Raw genomic sequence first — 22,425 nt, 5'->3', positions numbered from 1 at the left:
ATAGACCTAGTACTTTCCTTGTTAAATCTGTTCCTTACGTTTTACTGCCCCCCACTCAAAACACTTTTGAATACTACTGTGAGAAGAGCATTACTCTCTACTTTCATCCTACTGGATATTACAATAGAGAAAAATATTCACACACTTATTCCATAACCAGTCACTTTAACAGTTTACCTTGTAACTCTAGGAGTTACTTTCCAGTATCTCTTGGGCTTAGTATATAAAAATGCCACTAGAAAAAACACAAAATTTGTTTCCTTCCTTTTCCAATATTTATTACAATTATAATTCCAATTATTTGACATAATGCTTCCCAAATAATGATAAATAATGATGGTGGTACAGAAGGAATCCCTGTTTAGTTCCTAATTGAGAGAGAAATATCTCTGGAGTATTTTCATTTACAATGGTGCACACTGGCTAACAGTCTTTACTACACTTAAATAACATTTCATTTATTTTATTTTATTTTTATTTCATTTTATTTTTTATTATTTTTTTATTTTTTATTTTTTATTTTTTATTTTTATTTTTATGAGATGGAGGAGTCTCGCTCTGTGGCCCAGGCTGGAGTGCAGTGGCGCGATCTCGGCTCACTGCAAGCTCCGCCTCCCAGGTTTACGCCATTCTCCTGCCTCAGCCTCCCGAGTAGCTGGGACTACAGGTGCCCGCCATCTCGCCCGGCTAGTTTTTTTTTGTATTTTATAGTAGAGACGGGGTTTCACCGTGTAGACCAGGATGGTCTCGATCTCCTGACCTTGTGATCCGCCCGTCTCGGCCTCCCAAAGTGCTGGGATTACAGGCTTGAGCCACCGCGCCCGGCCTTATTTTTTTTTTTTTTATTTTTTTTTTTTTTTTTTGAGACGGAGTCTCGCTCTGTCGCCCAGGCTGGAGTGCAGTGGCTGGATTCAGCTCACTGCAAGCTCTGCCTCCCGGGTTCCCGCCATTCTCCTGCCTCAGCCTCCGGAGTAGCTGGGACTACAGGCCCCCGCCACCTCGCCCGGCTAGATTTTTGTATTTTTTAGTAGAGACGGGGTTTCACCGTGTTAGCCAGGATGGTCTCGATCTCCTGACCTCGTGATCCGTCCGTCTCGGCCTCCCAAAGTGCTGGGATTACAGGCTTGAGCCACAGCGCCCGGCACTTTTTTTTTTTTATTTTCTTTTGAGAGTGAGTCTCATTCTGTTAACCAGGCTCAAGTACAGTGGCACAATCTTGGCTCCTTGTAACCTCCACCTACCAGGCTCAAGCAGTCCACCTGCCTCACCCTCCCAAAGTGCTGGGATTACAGACATAATTGTCTTCTTATACCCATTTTACTTCAAATTCCCTTGAGAATAGCTTCAAATTTTATCTAATCTGCTATGATTATGACTTTTGTCCCTCTGATAGAATAAATTATGTTGACAGATTTACTGGTAACAAATCATCATTACATGTCTGAAATAAACTCTAGTGTAGACAGTCTAAAATTCTTTTGATACAATGGCAGATTCAATTTGCTAATATTTTATTTTTACTTTTGAATTTATATTAGTGAGACTGATCTACTGTTTCCTTTATTAAACTGTTCTCTCTTGTCTTTATCTTCCCTTGTATAAAAATCTCTTATGATTCATAGGTTGTTTCTTCAGGTTTCCTCAGATAGGATAAACTAGTATCTCCTTTTCATTCTGACACCTGGAGGGTCCTTTGGCTGAGTACAAGGTTCTTGAGTTGCAGTTCTTTGTCAACTGTGTAGCGTCATTCCACTTTTTTCTACTTCTACCTTGTGTGCTAAGGAAGATTCCCTGGTGTTGCCCTGGTTCTTTTTTCTTTGTATGCAACTTGGTCTTTCATGTGGAAGCTTAGAGGATTTTTACTCTTTCCTTGGAATTCAGGGATTTTACCAGACTCTGCGTAGGTGTTTGTGTGTTTCCCTCACTTCTCTCCTGGCTAGACAACTGTCAGCTGTTCTGATCTGCAGTCTCAAGTCTTTCTTCATCCCATCTATTATTTAGTTATTGTTTGTCCACCTGTTTTTTTTTTTTTTTCTCCTTTAGAACTTCCTGTAAGCCTCTAATTGTTTTCTTTTGATTTTATCTGTTAGTAGTTTCTTTCCATTTAATGACATAATTCTTCCCCTTGATTTTCTAGGCCAGTAATTTGGAACTTAATAGCATGTGTCCTCTTTTTCAAATAATCTAAACATTAAAACTTAAAATCATTTTTTTCTCTAGTTCTAAAGAATTTGTTATAATTCAATCTGTTTATGTGCCCTTATTATTTTGTTCAAGCGTATTTGTTCAATATTTTGTTCAATAATTCTATTTTCACTAGGTTTTGCCTGTTCCAGTGGTCTACTACTGTTTTCTCTCTGGTAACTAGGTCCCTTTTATATGCACTGTTATCTTCATTGGCCTAGTCATGACTCTTACCTTCTCTTAAGGCTGGACCCAAATGCTGGATAGCTTTAATGATGGCAAGATGAGGGTGCATGGAAGTCTCATTGCTGTGGTCAAGCAACATTTTCGCTAGCAAGTTGTCAGTCCCTCATCAAGACTATGAGAGGAATCTTCTCTACTGCTTAGTCTCTTCAGCTGCGAAGACTAATGCTCTCCCATGTACAGGGTTAAGGAAGGCTGCCACCTACTCACTCAATAACCCTTCTACCAACTAGTAGCTTGAAGTAGCAAAACATTGCTACTCTTGGGGGTAAGGGGAAGGGTCAATAGGAGGAATTGCACGGATCTCCTCCATTATAGCTTTCTCCAAGAATCATGGAGATCTGACCATGCTCCTGACACTCTAGGAAAGAGCCAGCAGACCCTAAAGCCTTGCTTGCATCTTCCAGATCACTGCAGGTCTACTAATAACAAATAATTTCCCAAAACACTGTCAATTTATTATCTGTGATATCCCATCTAGATTCAACCCTCCCTCTCTGTTTCCAAGGCCATCATCTAAGACTTCATCATCTCAAATTCAGGTTCCAAGTTTTTTCACTGGTCTCTCAGACTAAAGTTTAGCCTCTACCACCCACTCTGCATGAAATTTACTGAAAGGCCTCTTGATTATTATTGATCTTAATATAAAACCAGCAATAAAGGGTATGAGTGCCAAAAGTAGTATATAAAATGACATGACTGGTAGTACTTCTGCTCACTTAATAACATACAATGATTCTAAAGAAAAAAATTTTAAGTATGTTATTCTAACATGAACATTTATATACGTGAAATTAAACATTTAAATGGTGTTACTATATCAGATGAAAAATGCTGAATAAATTTTAACCAAAATTAAAATACAGGTAATGTGGTATATACAGAATTCTCATTGGGGAGTCAAAATAGGTACTTTAAAAAGGCATACATACAGTCATCCTCCAAAATAGCTGAAACTGTGAGGAGAAGCAGGCTATAATTATTAAGATGCTATGAAAAGAGAAAAAAAGAAAAAAAACTATGGTTTTATATATGAGTCCCAAATTAAAAACATCAAAGGCTACATTTCCAAAGTTAAGGTACTAATGTGTGACTGAATTCTTTCTCTCTTGGATATCTTGACAGTAATCATCTGGGAAGAGTAGAATTAATGAAGGTTAATAATACTTCTGAGAAACACTGGCTAGGCCAGAAAGTATAACAATAGCAAGAGTAACACATGATGTTCATTACTGAGGGTAACTGTGATGAGAGATAAGGATGTTATCTCCTATGCCACTTCACTACTCTTTCCCTTTCTCATTGTTTTTCTCAGCATGGGGGGCTGACATTACTAGAAGAAACAGTACTTCTACTTGGGCCTCCACTGAAGGGAAACAGATCAGCCATGGCGCTCTAGAGACCTTGCACATGTGCAGAGAGGTTAAGGTCTGAATCACAGTACAAGCTGTCTTGGCAGAAGGCCACAGAATCATCCTGGAACATGGACAAGAGAGGCTTGTGAGAAGTTGCTATGTGGATGGACATTTTCCACTCACCTCCCTCTTGCCCCGGGATACTTCTGTCAGGAGAGTTTCCCATCTCCTCTCAACTTCTAATGAAACATTAGACCTTTCTTCCTCGCCCTTGTACAGTACATTTGCAGACTAAGAACAGGCTTAGCTGCAGTATAACAATGATTCCTCAGCAACACGGTGTCCCACCATCCAAGGGACAATCATTAGCCAGCCCCTTTTATTTTGGTGTCACTCTTTTCAAGAGTGAAACAAGGAACACAGAGAAATGGCACCTTGGACTACTCTTTTCTCTACCTAAGTAATTAATAAATGACTAAATTCAAAAAGTCTACTGGTTGTTTACCAGCCAAATCTGTCAGGCCTTGCCTTGCCTAATGTTTCACATCCGTTTCATGTCCATCTTCATTAGTGAGCAACAGGAAAGGGAGGAAGGAAGAAATGAAAAGATTCAAGGACAATAAGAACCCAGAAGTCAGTACCTTAACAGTTCTATCCAATTTTTCAAGAAAAGAGTGAAGAAAATCTAGGCCCCTACTCTCTAATAATATCAGAAGAGTACAGTGTAACCGAATAATACGTCTTGATAACAGAAAAACTCAGTAAGGCAGGAAATCACCTTCTACTCATAAGGTCTAAGTCTGAACTCAAGTTTAAAAGATGATTATTATATAATTTATATATTCTTACCTCACATGCAATATGTATTTTCACATATAAAGACCTTCTAAGGATTAAAACACGTTTCCATCATGGGAAACAAAGATAAATGAGATTTATGAAGCTACTTCTGAAAGAATGTGAACATGCACAAAAAAACACATATATTTGGATCACTCTAGTAAGTAAGTATGGGACAGTATAACTGGTTGTACTATCTCTCTCAAGACAGCAACGTAATTCCCACTATGCTGAAATATTTGTCTTATCTGTTCCCAATTCCTCTCATCCTGCTTCTTTCCCACTCTGTATTTTTCTTACTGTAGTAACAATTTGAAAGGCTTTCTACACTTTTCCCCACCCACCTCTATTTACCACTTCCTTTAAGATACAATAAAAATTAGCCAGGTGCAGTGGCTCATACTTGTAATCCCAGCCCTTTGGGAGGTCGTAGGGGGCAGATCACCTGACGTTGGAAGTTCAAGACCAGCCTGACCAACATGGAGAAACCCCGTCTCTACTGAAAATACAAAATTAGCCAGGCATGGTGGCGCATGCCCGTAATCCCAGCTACTTGGGATGCTGAGGCAGAATAATTGCTTGAACACGGGAGGCAGAGGTTAAAGATATGTAAAAATCCTTTTTTCTAACAAATCTTGACCATTCCTATAGTACAAAAGGAATAAAAACCACATAAACCAGTGGTCCAGTTCAGTACTTTTCAGACTTTCAAGTACGTATCTTCATATCAAAAATCTTGCTAAAATGTATACGGAAGAAAAATACATACTGATTTAGTTGGCATAAGGTGAGGCCCAAAAGCATGCATTTCTAATAATCTCCCAGATGATGTAATGCTGCTTGTCCACGGTTCAGATTTTGAATAGCAAGGATTTAGCTAATTTGATTTTACCCCATATTACTTTGGCTCTGCTATGTATAGTTTGATTCTGCTGTCAAGCCTTTTATTTGTGTGTGTGTGCCTTAAAGCAGGGCACTCACTAACAGGTGGTCTTGAATGCTTGCTGAGCAAACTGACTGTATGTTTCCAGCAGGTATTTTCATACTTCAATATGAAGGAAAAGAGTACAAAGATCAGAATGTCAATCTTTATCTTGAAGTTAAAAGGCTGAACTACGTATTTGGAAAAGTAATTCCCCAGAATAAAGGAGTTTCAGAAAACTACAAACACACCAGCATTTCTAGGGTTAGGTGGTCATAACCATAAATTAGCTAAGGTTCCTCTAAAATCTGCTACTTGAAGTATAGTCCACAGACCAATATTGGCAACACAAGAGAGTCTGTTAGGAAGGCGGACTCTCACGTCCTTTCCAAGCCAAATGAATCAAGAATCTGCACTTCAACTGTATTCCTAAGGAGATTTGTGTGAAACACTCAAGTTTAAGAAGTGTTGCCCTATCAGATTCAAATTAACTATTTGAATGAGACGATGGTGAAATTTAAAATGTCAGTTTTTCTTCATTTATTTATATGACAAAAAGCATCTTTGTGGGGGTAAAGCACTAGGAAATAGAAAGTTCTGAGTTGCCTAACGGCCCTGTCTCAAAATGGCCATTATCTACTTAAATCTTCTCTGGTAGCACCAAGAGTAATTTTGGAAAAGCATAGTAACTTTCTGAATAGCTTCAGATTACCAATTAATTTACTAAATAAACCAGCTTCTCCTAAACCTTTATAACCAGAAAATTACTTCAAGGCTGATAATGTGCATGCTAAGAAAAATGTCACCCCTTTCACTACTGTTCAAATTTGCTTTTTAAACCATCAGTCAGATTCTTCACATGGGCTTCAAGGTAGGAGCCAAGGACTTCAAGGACAGATGAACTACTGAAATTTTTTAAAATGTGCCAACATTCTCTTTTATATCTGTAGTTTTCATTAGATTTTTCACAGGTTTCATTATCCAAAAGTGATTAATATGAAGGTTGCCAAAGTTTACAAGTGTATTTCTTTACTACAGGATTTCTCAGGGCCTTTACTATACTTGTATGTGTTGTGAACTCCCAAGAAAGGGAGTTAGCAGTGTGCAATGCATTTCAAACTTCTGATTATAAGCCTAGAATACTTTGTTCGTAAACATCAATTTCTTTTTTTCCAGACAGAGTCTTGCTCTGTCACCCAGGCTGGGAGTACAGTGGCATGATGTTGGCTCACTGCAACCTCTGCCTCCCAGGTTCAAGCTATTCTTGTGTCTCAGCCTCCTGAGTAGCTGGATTACAGGCACGCCCACCACACCCGGCTAATTTTTGTATTTTTAGTAGAGATGGGGTTTCACCATGTTGGCCAGGCTGGTCTCGAACTCCTCATCTAAGGTGATTCACTTGCCTCAGCTTCCCAAAGTGCCGGGATTACAGGCATGAGCCACTGCACCCGGCCTTAAGCACCAAATATTATTTCCTTAAACTCAGAACAACCTTTCAAGGCCACAGCCCATCCTTTGCAAACATAAAAAGAATACCCTTCAGCTGTAACACTGCAGATTTTAGCTAATAAAACTATTTTTAACCTAGTATACTTCAGTAAATAATTCAAAAATCACAGAAAACATATTTTTGTAAGAGGTATGAAGCTAACACCATAAAGAAAACTTCAAAAAATGTTTTAAAAGAACTCTGATACTCAATGGCAAGATTGAGTAAAATATGAGTTTAGCTCCAGGAGGACTAAAGCCAGCCTGTTTTGAAACTGTTTTATCTATATGATATTCAAAAACTGCAATATATTTAGAAGCCCACTTTTCCTTAAACACACCAATCAAGAATCCATCTAAAAGTCATGACCAAAGAGTTGGATACAGGATCCAATACAAAGAGAAAAAAGCAAAAGAGAAAAAAGAGTAAAATGTGGGCATTTGGGCAATTTTTCAAGAACTTACAAAATTGAGGCTTTAAGAAGCACCAAAAATAAATGCCAGGTTTTACAACATTAATCCAGAAAATTAAACCCTATTTCAAATATTATTTTGTAAAAAAAAAAAAAATCACATATAAAGGTAACTAAAAATGACTGTTCAACTAGGTCTAGCACAGCACCTGCACATCTAGCCTTTCTGAAACTATATATATGTCAACATGTCAAAGTGAGATTACCAACATTTACACTGATCAACATTCAACAAATTTCAGCACTTACTGATGTTTTTAACTCTGCTCTTCAGCTGAGTAGAATTCCTCTTCTTAATTTTTGACTTGGGAGTTTTATCTTTAGATGCCAGGCTGGCCTGTGCAGATGCTTTTCTTGTCTTGAATGTTTTAGTCACTGTTGCTGGATCTACTGGATCAGGCATACTGCTAAAGCTTTCCAATGATTCTTCATCAAATTGGCGTCTTCTTCCGTTTGTATCTACTTGATTTTTGCGGTTACTATTTGTAGATTTTTCTACAGACACTGCAAATCCAGTCTTGATAAACGGTTTCTCTACTTCACCTTCTTGGTCATATAACCATGGTGTCCTACTGCTTTCCACCTCCTCTTCAGGCAGTTTTTTATTCCTTACCAACGAAAACAAGTTTTTATAAGTTAACAATTACAGATTTCTTCATTTACAAAAACTCCAAATATACTGAATTTATAGTCTACTCTTGAGCAGATTTAGGTGAATGAAACTGTCAACAGGCTATAGAAATGTTTTCACAAACATACACTTTAAATATGCAAATATCACATAAGCTAAGGTACTAAATTAGTTTTAATTCTGGACCCATCCCACTAAACCACTTTTACTGCCAAAGTTCCTTATCAAAGATCTAGCATTCGCAATGGAAAACAGTGGGAAAGAAAAATCAGGCTAGCTGCGGTGGCTCACGCCTGTAATCCCAGCACTTTGGAAGGCCGAGGCAGGAGGATTGCTTGAGCCCAGGAATTCAAGACCAGCCTGGGCAAGACGGTGAGACACTGTTTCTACAAAAAATTTTAAAAATGAGCCAGGCACAGAGGCATGTGCCTCCAGTCCTAGACATTCAGGAGGCTGAGGCGGGAGGATCCCCTGAGCCCAGGAATTCAAGGAGGCAGCGAGCTATGATCATGCCAACTGCATTTCTGCCTGGGTAACAAAGTTAGACCCTGTCTCTAGAAAAAAAACAACAAAAAGAAAAATCAAAGGAAGATGGGACATAAAAGAACAAAAAGTTGGAAGAATGGCTCAGAAAGAGCTATAACAGAGGGCTTGGGAACATACATGGATTTGTGTTCACCTAAAGCAGTTCAAGTAGAACAATAATTTGGTGAAAACAATTGGTCATTCAACTAGTAATTTATTTCTCCACTACTTAAGTCCATAGTTCTATTAGTCTACTGTCATTTTGCAAATTTTATCTGCTGAACACTAGCATCCCTTAATATTTAATAGGCACTCATCGGTCATCTAGGCTGGGGAGAAAACACGTAAAACAAAGTTAAACAGGTCTGTAAAATATCTCAGAACTTTTAATATGCCAATATGCTTTATAAATCTCTTAAGAGTGCTAGTGAGCAAGAAGTCCAAAACTTTATCACAGAGCCTAGCGTGACCACCACCACTGCTCCTAAGAATAGTCTGAGAGACAGTGTGACCTACAGGACTTAACTCAAGACAAGGGTTAGAAACCTGTAACTTACAGGCCAAATTCAGCCTGCTGCCTGTTTCCACATGGCCTCTGAGAGCTAAAAATGGCTTTTATATTCTTAAATAGTTGGAAGAAAAAAATTAAAATAAAAAAGTTTGTGACAAATGAAAATTATACGAAATTAAAATTTCAGTGCCCATAAATAAAGTGTTATTGGAGAACACAGCCATACTCATGTTTACATGTTGTCTATGGTTGCTATTGTGCAAAACTGTCACAGATGAATGGCTATGATAAACACCACATGGCCAGCAAGGCCTAAAATACTAACTAGTCTTTTATAGGAAAAGTTTTTTGATCCCTGAATAAGACTACAGGATTTTATCTGACTTCTTATCTCTAATCATTTAATTCCATGAAATTACAATAGTTGAGATTTTGGGAAAGGAGGCCTAATCTGAAGTAGGCCAAATATCTAAAATATTAGACATTCAGATCCATCCTAAAAAAGACATAAGTAACTAATTTAAAACCAGAGTAATTTTTTACTATCAATTATATAAAAAATATGGAAAATAATGAAGTAGGGACATTTTGGTAGTAAGGTCTATTCACTGAAGCTTTGAATAAATGTTTACTACTTGTGATGGATATTCATTCAACAATCATTTCTGAATAGCAACTGTGAGCTAACACTGTGTTAGGCTTCTGACAATAGAATACCTTTATAGAGCAACATGAGATTTAACAGGAAAAAAAAGAACAACTAAAAAAAGGAGTCAACAAAGTAAGGGATGTTAATCACAGGATTCCTAGTGGTGAATATAAAGTTGGAATTCTCAGAGTTATTGGTTAACCAAGTTAAAAAAAAAAAAAAATCCCAGTTAATGATTAGGTAATTAAACAGTGTCAAAATGCTAATAGAAGAGTCTGAGACATTCCTAATCACACAGCTAAAGACAACTATAATGTGAATTATATATATTTTTACAGAGTAGGAAAGACAATCAGAGAGATACATCTGAGAGATTTTCAACTGAGCCAATCTTTCACATGGAGTCAAAAATTGTGTTTCAGAAGATTATAGCATTAAAAAATAATAAATGTAAGAAACAAAGAGGAAAAAGAAATCCTAACTATGATTAATACCATGCATCCTCAAAACTTATGAGGCAAAAGTTGTTTTTAGAATCTAATAGTACTCAACATTATATCTGCATAGGCTTTAGGAAGTGATTCTAATCAAGAGCTAGGAATCAAAAACAGGGATCATCGCTTAACAACTATCTTCCAGCAGTTAATATTAGTTTCCAACCCTAAGTCAGTGAACAGCAAACTGGTTTAACCTTAAACAGGTATCAAATCAGAGACTAAAGAAATCCTATGAGTTATGCCACATCCTTCCAAACTGAACTTTTCATGTACCAGGGTTACCAGGAAGTATCTGGCATCTTATCTACTGATACGTCAAAGTTTCATGTTTCCAACATCATCAAGCCAAATCATCACAAATGTCCTCCCTAGTTGCGTTTTCAAATTACATATAATTAGATATAATCACAAAAGTGAATGTTTAAGCAATGAAAGACTATGTTTACAATCAGGTACCTTGGTTTCTCTGCTCCAATAGAGGAACTGCTTTCAAAAGGTTTTGGAAAAGCCATATATTCTGTTTTTCCTGAAGAATTCTGGACTAAGGGTTGCTGCTGTTCACTGGGTGTAGAGATATTCTGAGAAAAATCTCCAAAATTAGAAGGAAATAAAGGGCTGAAATTCATACCTAATCAGTAAAATCAATGGGTAAGAGAAAAATAAAGAAATGTCTTTAGCTTTAAAATAAAATTAAAAGACAGTTTTAATTAAATATGCCATTCAAATCCACCAAAACAAAAAATTGTCAATTAAAAAAAAAAGCTAATATTTATCTAATCACTGTTTACAGCTCAGGCCACTATGTTTTAGGCATTGGTCAAAGACAACAATAATCCCCACTCCCTTAAAAGCTAAAAGTTAGAAATAATAGTACCTGACATTTATCAATTACTGGGTGACACACACTCCTTTTCTCCTCCTGTATTCCCTGTCAACACCTTTAACTCCTCCTCATGATTCACCTCATATAATCGGTCACTTAACTTATTCACTCTATCACTAAAATGTCTTTCAGTCACTCCTTTTTCTTGATCCCTACTGACAAGGCCTAAGGCCAGGCTATCATTCTTTCTATATTATTATGACCGTCTTCCATTCACCAGCTGTATCTTCCACTCCTTTCCTCCAACTTCTGAACACTCTCACCAGTATAATCTTTCTAAAATATAAATTTCATGTTATCCCTTACTCAAGGTCCTTCAATGGCACCCTCATCTGCAATATAAAACCTAAGCTTCTTTACACATCATAAAATGTCTCTGCCACTCTTCAACCACATCAATTACTCTTCCCCTAAATACTAGCCATGCTTAAATACCTCTACATTCCCTGAGTGATGTATTATTTCATTGCTTTATCACTCTAAGTGGTTCTATTTATTAAAAAGCCCTTTCATTTCTAATCTCTCTGGAAATAAATTCTATTCATTGTTTAGTTTAAATATCACTTTTTTTGGGGGGGGGGACTGATTTGCTGACACTCCCCAGCATTTGCACCACTGTTATGGCACCCGTGGCACTGTACTGTAAGTATTCATTAATAGCATCCTCACTAGACCCTGAATTCCTTGAAGGATCAGTTACTCATCTTTAGATCCCAGTAACTCACATCGTGTCTGGTATGTAATGAGTACACACACACAAAAAAAACATCCAAAGAAAAGCTTAAGCTAAATGTGCTCTCCTTTAGTCTATTACTATCTACCTAACAAGACATGGTACTCCTCTAGAAGAGCACTGTCTTACTCATCTTTACTTTCCCAGCGTTTTACATAGTGCCTAGTATATACAGCAGCCAATGAACAGGTTAATTCTCCTTCCTCTTAATAAATAGTTGAAGCAATCATTCCTAAGTAGTTTACTTAATTTCATTAAAAACCATATTATTAAAGTTTGGTTTAAAAGAAACAAAGTAGGCTGGGCGCAGTGGCTCATGCCTGTAATGCCAGCACTGTGGGAGGCCAAGGCAGGCAGATCACCTGAGGTCGGGAGTTTGAGACCAGCCTGACCAACACAGAGAAACCCCGTCTCAACTAAAAATACAAAATTAGCCAGGCGTGGTGGCACATGCCTGTAATCCCAGCTACTTGGGAGGCTGAGGCAGGAGAATCCCTTGAACCTGGGAGGCAGAGGTTGCCGTGAGCCAAGATCGCGTCATTGTACTCTAGCCTGGGCAAGAAGAATGAAACTCCGCCTCAAAAAAAAAAAAAAATATATATATATATACACACACACACACACACACACACACATATGTATATGTGTACATATATAGAAAAGAGTTTGCAACTTTCTTTGCAAACATTCCCTACCCCATTCCAAAAGAAAATGTTAAAACATCTATGCAAGAAACAAATTATGTTCTCAAATATTGCTTTTATTTATTTTCTCTTCAGGTTAAGTCACCTACCTGGTGCAAATGATGAAAAGTTAGTAAATCCAGGTATACTGAAGAGATTTACAGGCTGTGTTGGAAAGCTGAAAGGACAAAATAGACTGGGAGAAGGAGGGTGCGATGCACTACTGCCTCTTTCCTTGCTTCCAGGTTTTTCTGGAGGCTGATTTTGTTGGCGCATAAGCTCATTTAACATTTGTTTCAACCTACAAAAATTTAAGTCAGTAATCTAAAAATCAGTTATATTACCATATATAAAGTACATTCAGGAAGAATACATGTAAAAAATGATTCAAAAGCATGCAGACAAACTGCTCTGATATTATAATAATATGTGCTTGGTCTATAGGCTTAATTCAATAATCCTCCCTCTGGAACAAGAAATGAACTTAGTACTTCTGTCCGACAGTCAGAAAACTCTAAGAAACTCACTTTTTTGTTTGTTTATAGCTTCACTGTGGTACAATTTACACACCATAAAATTTGCCAAAATGTAAGTGTAAAATTTAGTAACATATATTTATAAAAACAGAAATCCATGGTATTAAAAGGAAATATAAGGCAAATCACCACTCATAAAATTCTCAAGGGACGGAGAACGTCCAAATATGCAATTTGGTCTTGCTCTTCTCTCCCAGAAGCTAATTGTAAAACCTTTGCTCAATGTTAGCTCTTATACAGTCGCAATACTTCTAAGAAACAGATTACCTCTGAACATTATTCTGTTGCCATGTTAGCTGAGTATAGCACTGGTTCAACTGGTGCATTATGAAGTGTACTTGAGGAGATGCAACATTGCTGGGCATAACACTGTAAGGACCCGTGAGAAGAGTTTGTAGCAGACAAGATAGAGTCTATTGAAAGAAAATGTTTGTTAACAGTTACTGATGACTTGAGAAAAATTTGTATTGCTTCAAAAGTTATAAAAATAGAAGAAAAATATACTTTCACAGCAAATTTTACCTGCTGGTCTTGCATCAAAGTCTGACAAATATTGACACTAAAATCAAGCTGTTTCTTCAGCTGATTGATTTGTTCTTGCCATTGTTCTTTCTCTTCTACATAAGACAGCTCTGACACCCAACGAAGGTTTTCTTGCCGTTGCATGCTGATATTCTGTTGCCTTGTCTTGGCTAAAGGACGGTAATTTTCATCTGCTGAAAAAGGGCAATTGTTCTTCCACCTAACAAAAGATTGAAAGCATTAAGTCATCACACATAATAATTTGGTTTTAAAAATACAGCAATAAACTCTGATACTCTGGCCTACGGGCCAATATTCTCTTTTAAATTCAAAGAATATATAAAGTATTAAAAAATATAGAGGGGGGAGAAAGTCCAGATCTTTAGCTTTGTACAATTATCAGTTTTCATTAGTTTCCAGTCTTTTTCATGAATGTTTTTACACAGAAGTGTCCATATAATTAAGTATTCTGCAAAATAAAAATATTCATTATGTCACAAGTACTTTTCCATTCTTCATGCTTTCAGTTCGACCACATAGCATTTCATCAAGTGGACTACTGTATCTACTTCACCATCTTTAATTCACGAAAAACTTTTCAGTTATAATTATTAGTAACAATGTAATAGTATCTTTGTTGACAGACCCTTTTCACTATCTACAATTTGTTATTTTTGGTTAATTCTCAACAACACAAGTGAAGACTGATCCAGTTTACTTGCATCTACTGGAACAACATTCTTGTAGTATAATAAAGTATCTATCTGTTCTTTGTGCCTGGTTCCTAGCACAGAGTTCGTAAAACCCTTGGAATCTCCCAAGTGACAGTGTCTTCTGTTATCCATAACAAGCCCCTTTCAACCAGATCTGAATTTTTGCTAATGAGACCAATCACCAACAGTCAACAATTTTATCAATTGTGCCTAAGCAATGAAATCTCCTAAACAACCCTAAACAGAGTTCAGCCAGCTTCTGGGTCAATGAACACATCGAAGTACTGGGGAGGGTGGGACACAGAGGAAAGCATGGAAGCTCTGCACACCTGCCCAAAACATACATTGTCCTAATGCACCTCTTCCATTTGGCTGCTCAGAATCCTTTATAAGAAATCAGAAAACCTAAGTGTTTTCCTGTATTTCGTGAGTTGTTCTAGCAAATAAACCTGAAGGGGGTTGTAGGAACTCCCAAATTTCTAGCCACGTTGGACAGAAGTGTGGGTAACGTGGGGACCAAGTACTGGAAATTGAAGTCTGAAGTGAGGGCAGTCTTACTGAACTGAGCCCCTTAACTTGTGGAGTCTGCACTAACTGAATAGTTAGTATAAAAACTGAATTGAATTGTACAACATTCAGTTGGCTTGGAGAATTGCAGAAGTGCTTGCTGTCAGTCAAAAAGACCTGGACCTCTGAAATTAAGCACAAAATTAAAATACTGAAACTAACCTATTTTTAGTTTCCTTTCCACTGTAGGAGTTATGATTCACACTGTTAGAAGGATACACAGAAAAGTTATCGTTGGAACTGGCATCTTGCTCTTCTTCCTCCTCTTCATCTGTCCGAACAATTCCTTCAGAAAGGTAACCGTCTTCATCTCCTTCTTCATCTAGTGCACACTGGGTAGACCCTCCCCAAGTTGCCATTGTTCTAGTGATTAAGAGACATAAAACAGATGTCATTCTGGAGATAAGCTAAATATTCTTCCACCTACTATGTGCCAAACATTGTTTCAAACACAAATATACATGTCTGCATAAAAAATTTCATTTAATCACAGGAACTATGCTATGGGTGGCACTCTCCCTATTGCTGTTAAATAGAATATGTTTAGTTTGCCTTTCTAAAAACAATTCTTCAAATAAATTTAAATAATCACCATATCACCTGGGACTATTTCTCAAAGTTAAACTGCCCTTAACTTTTCCCTGAGGGAGTTTTCAAGATCAGTGACGTTCAGCAGATCTTTCAATAATTATGGCAATAATCTGTATCTGTGCTATCCAATACAGCAGATGGTAGGTACACGTGGCTACTGAGCACTTAAAATGTAGCTAATATGACTGAGAAAATAAATTTTTAATTTAATTTCATTTAAATTTAAATAACTACGTATATCTAGTGGCTGCCATACTGGACAGCAAAACTCCAGACCAATGATTCTGAAACCAGATGCTCATCAAAACTATCTGAAGAACTCTGCAGAGGAACAGAGGTGTAGTACCCAGAACAGAATAAAATACTGAAGATACAGTCTGATCAGTAAAATGCATATTGGGACTCCAAGAATAGAAGTAGTTCATCTGAGAAGAGAGTAGGGCTTGGTGCAAAATTCCAGAAACTCCAGAAATGCCGTATGAGGATATCAAAAGGGAAGGTCATGAACACATCTAAATTTCAGTATTTTAGATATGGGTATTACCATATAGCTAAATAATTCACTGATCTTACAGACGACCAACTCTTAGAAATATTCTAAATATGGACATTTTAAACTGAAATCCTAAAAACTAAATTATTATTATAATATAAAAACTAAATTATTATTATAATAAAATGATCCTTAAGAACCTTACAAACAGCAGATACTCAATTTAAGCAAAAAAACTGTTTATTTCTGGCTCGACAGAAAAGCACCACAAAATATCAAGTGTTTTCTTTTTATAAACTTAAGAAAATAAGGCTTATACACACAAGAAAATCTATATCACCATTTGATCAAGTGCCATAGTAATTTTAAGACAAAAGAGAAAGCTGATGCTACAAGAAGTCATAACAGAAAGTGGATGGATTCAGTTAACTTGGGTCACAAAGGTGGTAGTTAAATAGTAGCCTCACTGAAACAGATTTGTGCTGTGGTGTAGAGGAGAAATGTGGCTGCCTAGCCTACAGGTCAATCTTTGGCAGATGACGTTTTTAGAAAAGTGATTTATGCAGCTCTCTTACTTTTCTGTTCTACTTTGCTGAGGAGTACATAGATTCTCAGATCCATCACTTCTCAATGACACAGCCACTGGAGATGCAGTTTCAGCTAGACCTTGCCTCCTCTGATGTTCAGCCATCAGAGCTTCAAGCTGCTTTCTTCTCTGTCGCAACTCTTCCCTCAACATTTCATGTCTTCTCATTTCTGACCACAGCTATTTTTTTTTAAGAAACCAGAGTTAAGTAAATATTTGGATTTGCTGTAACTTAAAAGAGTAAAAGACTAATAGTATTGTCAGTATCAACAAAGCTTTCTATTCTCATTCTCTCCTTTTCACACTAAGATGTCCATGAAGGTTAAAATAATAATTTAGTTATGAATACGAAAAAAATTAGACAATCTTTTTTTTTTTTTTTGAGACAGAGTCTCACTCTGTCACCTGGGCTAGAGTGCAGTGGCGTGATCTCGGCTCACTGCAACCTCTGCCTCTCAGATTCAATTGATTCTCCTGCCTCAACAGGTGCCCACCACTACGCCCAGCTCATTTTTTTGTATTTTTTAGTAGAGACAGGGTATCACCATGTTGGCCAGGCTGGTCTTGAATTCCTGACCTCATGATCTGCCCACCTCGGCCTCCGAAGGTACAAGGAATTAAAGCAATTATATTAATTTAATAAAAGCAGGTACTTTAAATATGGCGCTAGGGCTCTAGCACCATATTTAATCTGCTATCAGACCCCAATTACCATCATTATCCAGATAACTTGAAATAAGAAAACAAAGATGAAAACACAAACTGAGGCTGACAAACACAAGCCCTCAGGAACAACAGAAACAATAGGGATAATCTACAATCACATTTTTGTGTCTACTAAAAAAAGCACAGAACAGACTACCATTTACAAACATGTTTCAAGGATATTCAGTTTCCTTTCTTAAGATGTGCCTTACTGAAGAACAAAAAAAGAAGAGGAAAAAAAAAGACTAACTCAGGAACAACAGAGTACAATATACAATACCTCATTATCTACTACTGAAGAATCTTCAGGCTCAAAAACAGATTTGCTTGTACTGGTCTCGTGTTGATTAACAGTTGGGGTGGAAGTAACAGCTGGCATATATTTTTTGGTGGGACAATTACCCGCACTAGCAGCTGACAGCTAAAAAGGAATTCACAAAAAAAGTTACAAGAATTAAAGCAATTATATTAATTTAATAAAAGTAGGTACTTTAAATATGGCGCTAGGGCTCTAGCACCATATTTAATCTGCTATCAGACCCCAATTACCATCATTATCCAGATAACTTGAAATAAGAAAACAAAGATGAAAACACAAACTGAGGCTGACAAACACAAGCCCTCAGGGACAACAGAAACAATAGGGATAAAACATAATGGAAAATTTTGTATACTCAACCCAACTTTGCAACTTATTTCTCTAGACATTATTTAGATTGGAGACAAGGAGAGAAAAAGGATTAAAGTAGGAAAGGCAAGGGTTTAGAAAATAAACACACTTGATGTGTTTTCCTTTCTTTGAAAACACAACCTAACTGAAGATAAAGCTACCCAAGAAACTCTGGGAAAATATCAGAAGGAATTATTATCCCCTTCCCATATTATTAACTGATTATTTGATATCATCAAAGATATCTTATTTTTTTTGTTTTGTTTTGTTTTGTTTGTTTCTTTCTTTTTGAGACTGAGTCTTGCTCTGTCGCCCAGGCTGGAGTACAGTGGTGAGATCTTGGCTCACTGCAAGCTCTGCTTCCCGGGTTCAGGTCACTCTCCTGCCTCAGCCTCCCAAGTAGCTGGGACTACAGGCACCCGCCACGACGTCTGGCTAATTTTTTTTTGTATCTTACAGAAATACAGAAATATTCTCTTATACAGAAAATAAGAGGCCGGGCACAGTGGCTCACACCTGTAATCCCAGCACTTTGGGAGGCTGAGGTGGGCAGATCATGAAGTCAGGAGATCGGGACCTTCCTGGCTAACACGGTAAAACCCCGACTCTACAAAAAATACAAATAATTAGCCAGGTGTGGTGGTGGGTGCCTGCAGTCCCAGCTACTCAGGAGGCTGAGGCAGGAGAATGACGCAAATCTGGGAGGCAGAGCTTGCAGGGAGCTGAGATCGCACCACTGCACTCCAGCCTGGGCAACAGAGCAAGACTCCGTATCAAAAAAAAAAAAAAAAAAAGAAAGCAAAAAAGAGTACTTTCAGTTGACATCAGGTTTTAAACATCTTTTTTCAGACAAGTAGAAATAAATTTCATAATTACCTGTAAGTCAGGGCATGCCATTTGCAATGCTTGAATTTTCTCCTGAATGTCAATCAGTTTCTTTCTTTCTTCCTGCAACTGTTTTAGCTCTCTCTGTTGCTGCTGTAGTTTAGCCTCATAAAATTTCTCTCTACAATTAAATTGACATTGTATTTATGGACTCCAATAAAATCTGATGAAGCATTAGGCACAATGTAACACAGTACCTAGCTGAGTACCTTCTCCAAAACAGGCACTAAATTTTTATTATATTAAATGAAGGCCAAAAGCTTAACATACCTCGTCTTTTCATTTACTCCCATATCTTTCTGTGTTTTATTGGCATTTTCTCTAGGGTTATTTGAATTTTGCTTGGTGTCTTCTTCTGCTGGGTAGAAGTCATCCAAATTTGATGTATTACCAGAGATAACTCCTTGAGCTGCATCATCATCCTGAAAGAGCATCTTTACATTAAAACAATCTTGATACCTAAAGACATTATCCAATTCACACCTTAGTAAATACCACTGGTCTGTAAAATTTACATTAAAAGATTAAAGCAGTAAAGAAAGCATGTTTGTATACATGTTTACACGTGTTCAGTATACATTTGCTTACACACGTTTGCATTTGCATACATGTTTATCTCACCTCAACAACTCTTATAATTGAGAAATTTGGAAAAGGCCAATTCCAGTAATGGTTAAACAAGCTACAGTATATCAATAAAATAAAATGTAATCAATGTGTGGAGGAATGAACTCTCATATAAAATATAAAAAATGTAAAATATTTTAAAAAAATATTTAAAATTTTAAAATATAAAAAATATAGAAAAATATAAATACATACCAAAAATTCTGTACATATAGAAATATAAATACACATGGAAATACATACAGAAAATTGCTCTCTTGAAAAATAATTGTTCTAGAGACCAATTAAGTTGTGTCCTTTAAAATGTACACAAACTCTTGACAGAGCAGTTCCACTTCCCCAAATCTTTCTTAAAAAACACAAATGCACAGAAGCTTGTGCAAGTATGTTCTTTGGTGCATTATTTTTAAATAGTGAAAGACAGAAAACAAGTATATATTAACTAGACACTATTACACATTAACTAAATTAAGGCTTCAATATACAGAAACTATACTGCAACTAAAAATAACTACATGTATTGTGTATATATATGCAGTATTAACATTTTATAATTATCTGTGTTTCTTAATTACTTATAATTATATAGAACTATATATACTGACATGAAAGTTCTGTGACAGGATATGGAGTGGGGAAAAAAGCTACACTACTTAGTGTATTATACATACAATTTGTAAAAACAAAGAAATATAGCACAAAATGTCATGTATTTTTTTAAAAATAGGTGCATAGTGAGGTACCTAACCGCACAGATAAGACCTAGCAACTTCAGTGAAGAAGAATGGGAGTATTAATGGAGGTGAAGAGGGAGTTTACTAGTATTACGTACTTTTTTTTGCCTGTAATCTGAGCAATTTGGGAAGTCAAGGTGGGAGAACTGCTTGAGGCCAGTAGTTCAAGACCAGCCTGGCCAATATGGTGAAACCCCATCTGTACTAAAAATACAAAATTAGCCAGGTGTGGTGGTACATGTCTGTAATTCCAGCTACTCGGGAGGCTGAAGCAGAAGAATCGCTTGAACCCGGGAGATGGGAGGTTGCAGTGAGCCAAAATCATGCCACTGCACTCCAACCTGGGTGACAGAGCAAGACCTTGTCCCCAACAAATAAATAAAAATAAAAATACGTACTTTTTTTGAACTGAGAGAGCACACTAACCTTTCACTTGAGTAATTCAAAGTACATTGCATTTCAAAAGAAACTGTTAATAAAACTTGAGTTTTTCATACACAAAAACTATTTTATATGATTTATATACGCAACACCTTTATAATATGCTAATAGTTACGTAATTAACTATTTTATTACTGTATATACAATTATAAGTGTATGCATATTTTGTGTTAATCGTTATGTAATTAACTATAATTGTGTATTTTTACATTTGCATATACAATAGCATATTTACACAATTATAGTTAATTGCATAACGATTAACACAAAATATGTATAAACTGCTTTTTAAAATTTATGATTAATAGTTCTAACTGTAACCTTACTGAATAATATATGGTTTTTCTTTTACATACAGTAGGTTAAGATCTCAGGCTCTGGTATCAGGAAGTCTGAATTCTGGCTTGGACAGTCATATAAACTTTGGCAATTAAGATCTCTTTAACCTATTTAATATCTACCTCATTGAGATGCTGCAAGTTCTACATGATATAAGGCCAGAGTTATCAGCAAAACAAAAACAACAAAACCTCTTCTGTTTCTGTAAATAAAAACAGCTATATTCTTTATAATAAAGCTGTGTTGGTAAATAATCATTCTCATCTATGTATTATGTATGGCTGCTTTTGCATTGTGAAGTTGTGACACAGACTGTATCGCCACAAAGCCTCAACTATCTAACCAACTCACTCTTAATTTAAAAAGGTTGCTGACCTCTGACGTACAGAGTGTAAAGTGCTAAAAATTTAAACCTCACATATAAGTGTATTAGTATAATTAAACCAAAGTAAATATCATACACACATTTTACTTAAGACTATACTATCTGACAAACAGGTTTTTAGAAGACCAAGCAGTATTTACCTGTACCATAGCAACAAGATCTTGTAACTGTCTAAGTTTCTGTTTTGCAGCCATAAGTCTGTTGATCTTCTGTTCAAATTCAGCATCTTCCGGATGCTCATCAACCAGACTGCTCCTGTGACTAGATAACGAAGCTCCACTGACTCCCTCCTCTTCTGCTTCTTCCTCCTCTTCCTCATCATCTTCACCTTGTGCAACATGAATCTCCGGTTCTCCTTCTCTATTATATCGACAATCTGCTGAAAACATGCATAATTAAAATTGGTAATTTAAAAAATAAACTTAAGAGCACACATGGAACAAAAACCCACTTTGTAAGAATAACACGGCTGAATTATCTGTAAATACAGTCAGTCATACCTAAAGAAGGAGGCACATTTAGAGCCCTTATGTTGGCAGCAGATCTGTTGTTAATTTCACAATTAGAATTAACTGTTCTCCCATCTCTATTATTAGAAACACATTGTACATTACTATTACTATTTACTTCATTCCAAGTGGAAGCTACTTGTGGATTTCTAGAAGAAAGAAAACAGCATGAAGTTATTTAAGGCACAAAAAAAGAGAGAAAGAAATCAAAGTTTAGAACTGCTAATAAAATAACTCCAAACCAAGAACATGGTTGGCTATTCCATTAAAATTCAAATTGAATAATCGACTCCTGCTTTTCATTAGCTTGTGCATATGTGCTATTTAAGTAGAAAAAACATCTGAAAAAAATGAAAATTACACCTAAAAATAAAGAGACAGCAAAATGCTAAGTTAGAGACATCTCATGATTTACTCAAATTCAATCTAACAAACAGCAAATTTACTGAACAATTGTACTCCATACTTCTCTATTCATTTTCTTCACAGGGCAAAGATGATTACA

The 22,425-nt window shown here is 36.5% G+C and overlaps 1 protein-coding gene across 39 annotated transcripts in view; it reads right to left on the bottom strand.

The window, feature by feature from the left end:
- Positions 1–22,425, bottom strand: part of PCM1 (pericentriolar material 1) — a 108,997-nt gene that overhangs the window by 52,993 nt on the left and 33,579 nt on the right. For 24 of the 39 annotated variants that reach the window (XR_003309365.2, XR_003309364.2, XM_026453924.2 and 21 more), the window contains 12 exons: positions 21,912–22,069; positions 21,552–21,790; positions 19,156–19,307; positions 18,877–19,006; positions 17,611–17,751; positions 16,615–16,805; positions 15,118–15,318; positions 13,676–13,895; positions 13,421–13,566; positions 12,728–12,918; positions 10,775–10,946; positions 7,755–8,113 (listed from right to left, as the gene is read on the bottom strand). Coding sequence is in view for 37 of the 39 variants with exons in the window: in XM_026453924.2 (XP_026309709.1) it covers positions 7,755–8,113; positions 10,775–10,946; positions 12,728–12,918; positions 13,421–13,566; positions 13,676–13,895; positions 15,118–15,318; positions 16,615–16,805; positions 17,611–17,751; positions 18,877–19,006; positions 19,156–19,307; positions 21,552–21,790; positions 21,912–22,069 (2,300 nt within the window). In the remaining 2 variants the exon portion in view is untranslated. The remainder of the gene's footprint in view (positions 1–7,754; positions 8,114–10,774; positions 10,947–12,727; positions 12,919–13,420; positions 13,567–13,675; positions 13,896–15,117; positions 15,319–16,614; positions 16,806–17,610; positions 17,752–18,876; positions 19,007–19,155; positions 19,308–21,551; positions 21,791–21,911; positions 22,070–22,425) is intronic. The other 15 variants (XM_023216626.2, XM_023216629.2, XM_023216628.2 and 12 more) reach the window with 1 other exon arrangement.

Source organism: Piliocolobus tephrosceles, chromosome 7 (genome assembly GCF_002776525.5).
Source record: "Piliocolobus tephrosceles isolate RC106 chromosome 7, ASM277652v3, whole genome shotgun sequence".
Classification (NCBI taxonomy): domain Eukaryota; kingdom Metazoa; phylum Chordata; class Mammalia; order Primates; family Cercopithecidae; genus Piliocolobus; species Piliocolobus tephrosceles.
The sequence above is the reverse complement of the archived record's forward strand: the minus strand, read 5'-3'. Positions and strand labels throughout refer to the sequence as shown.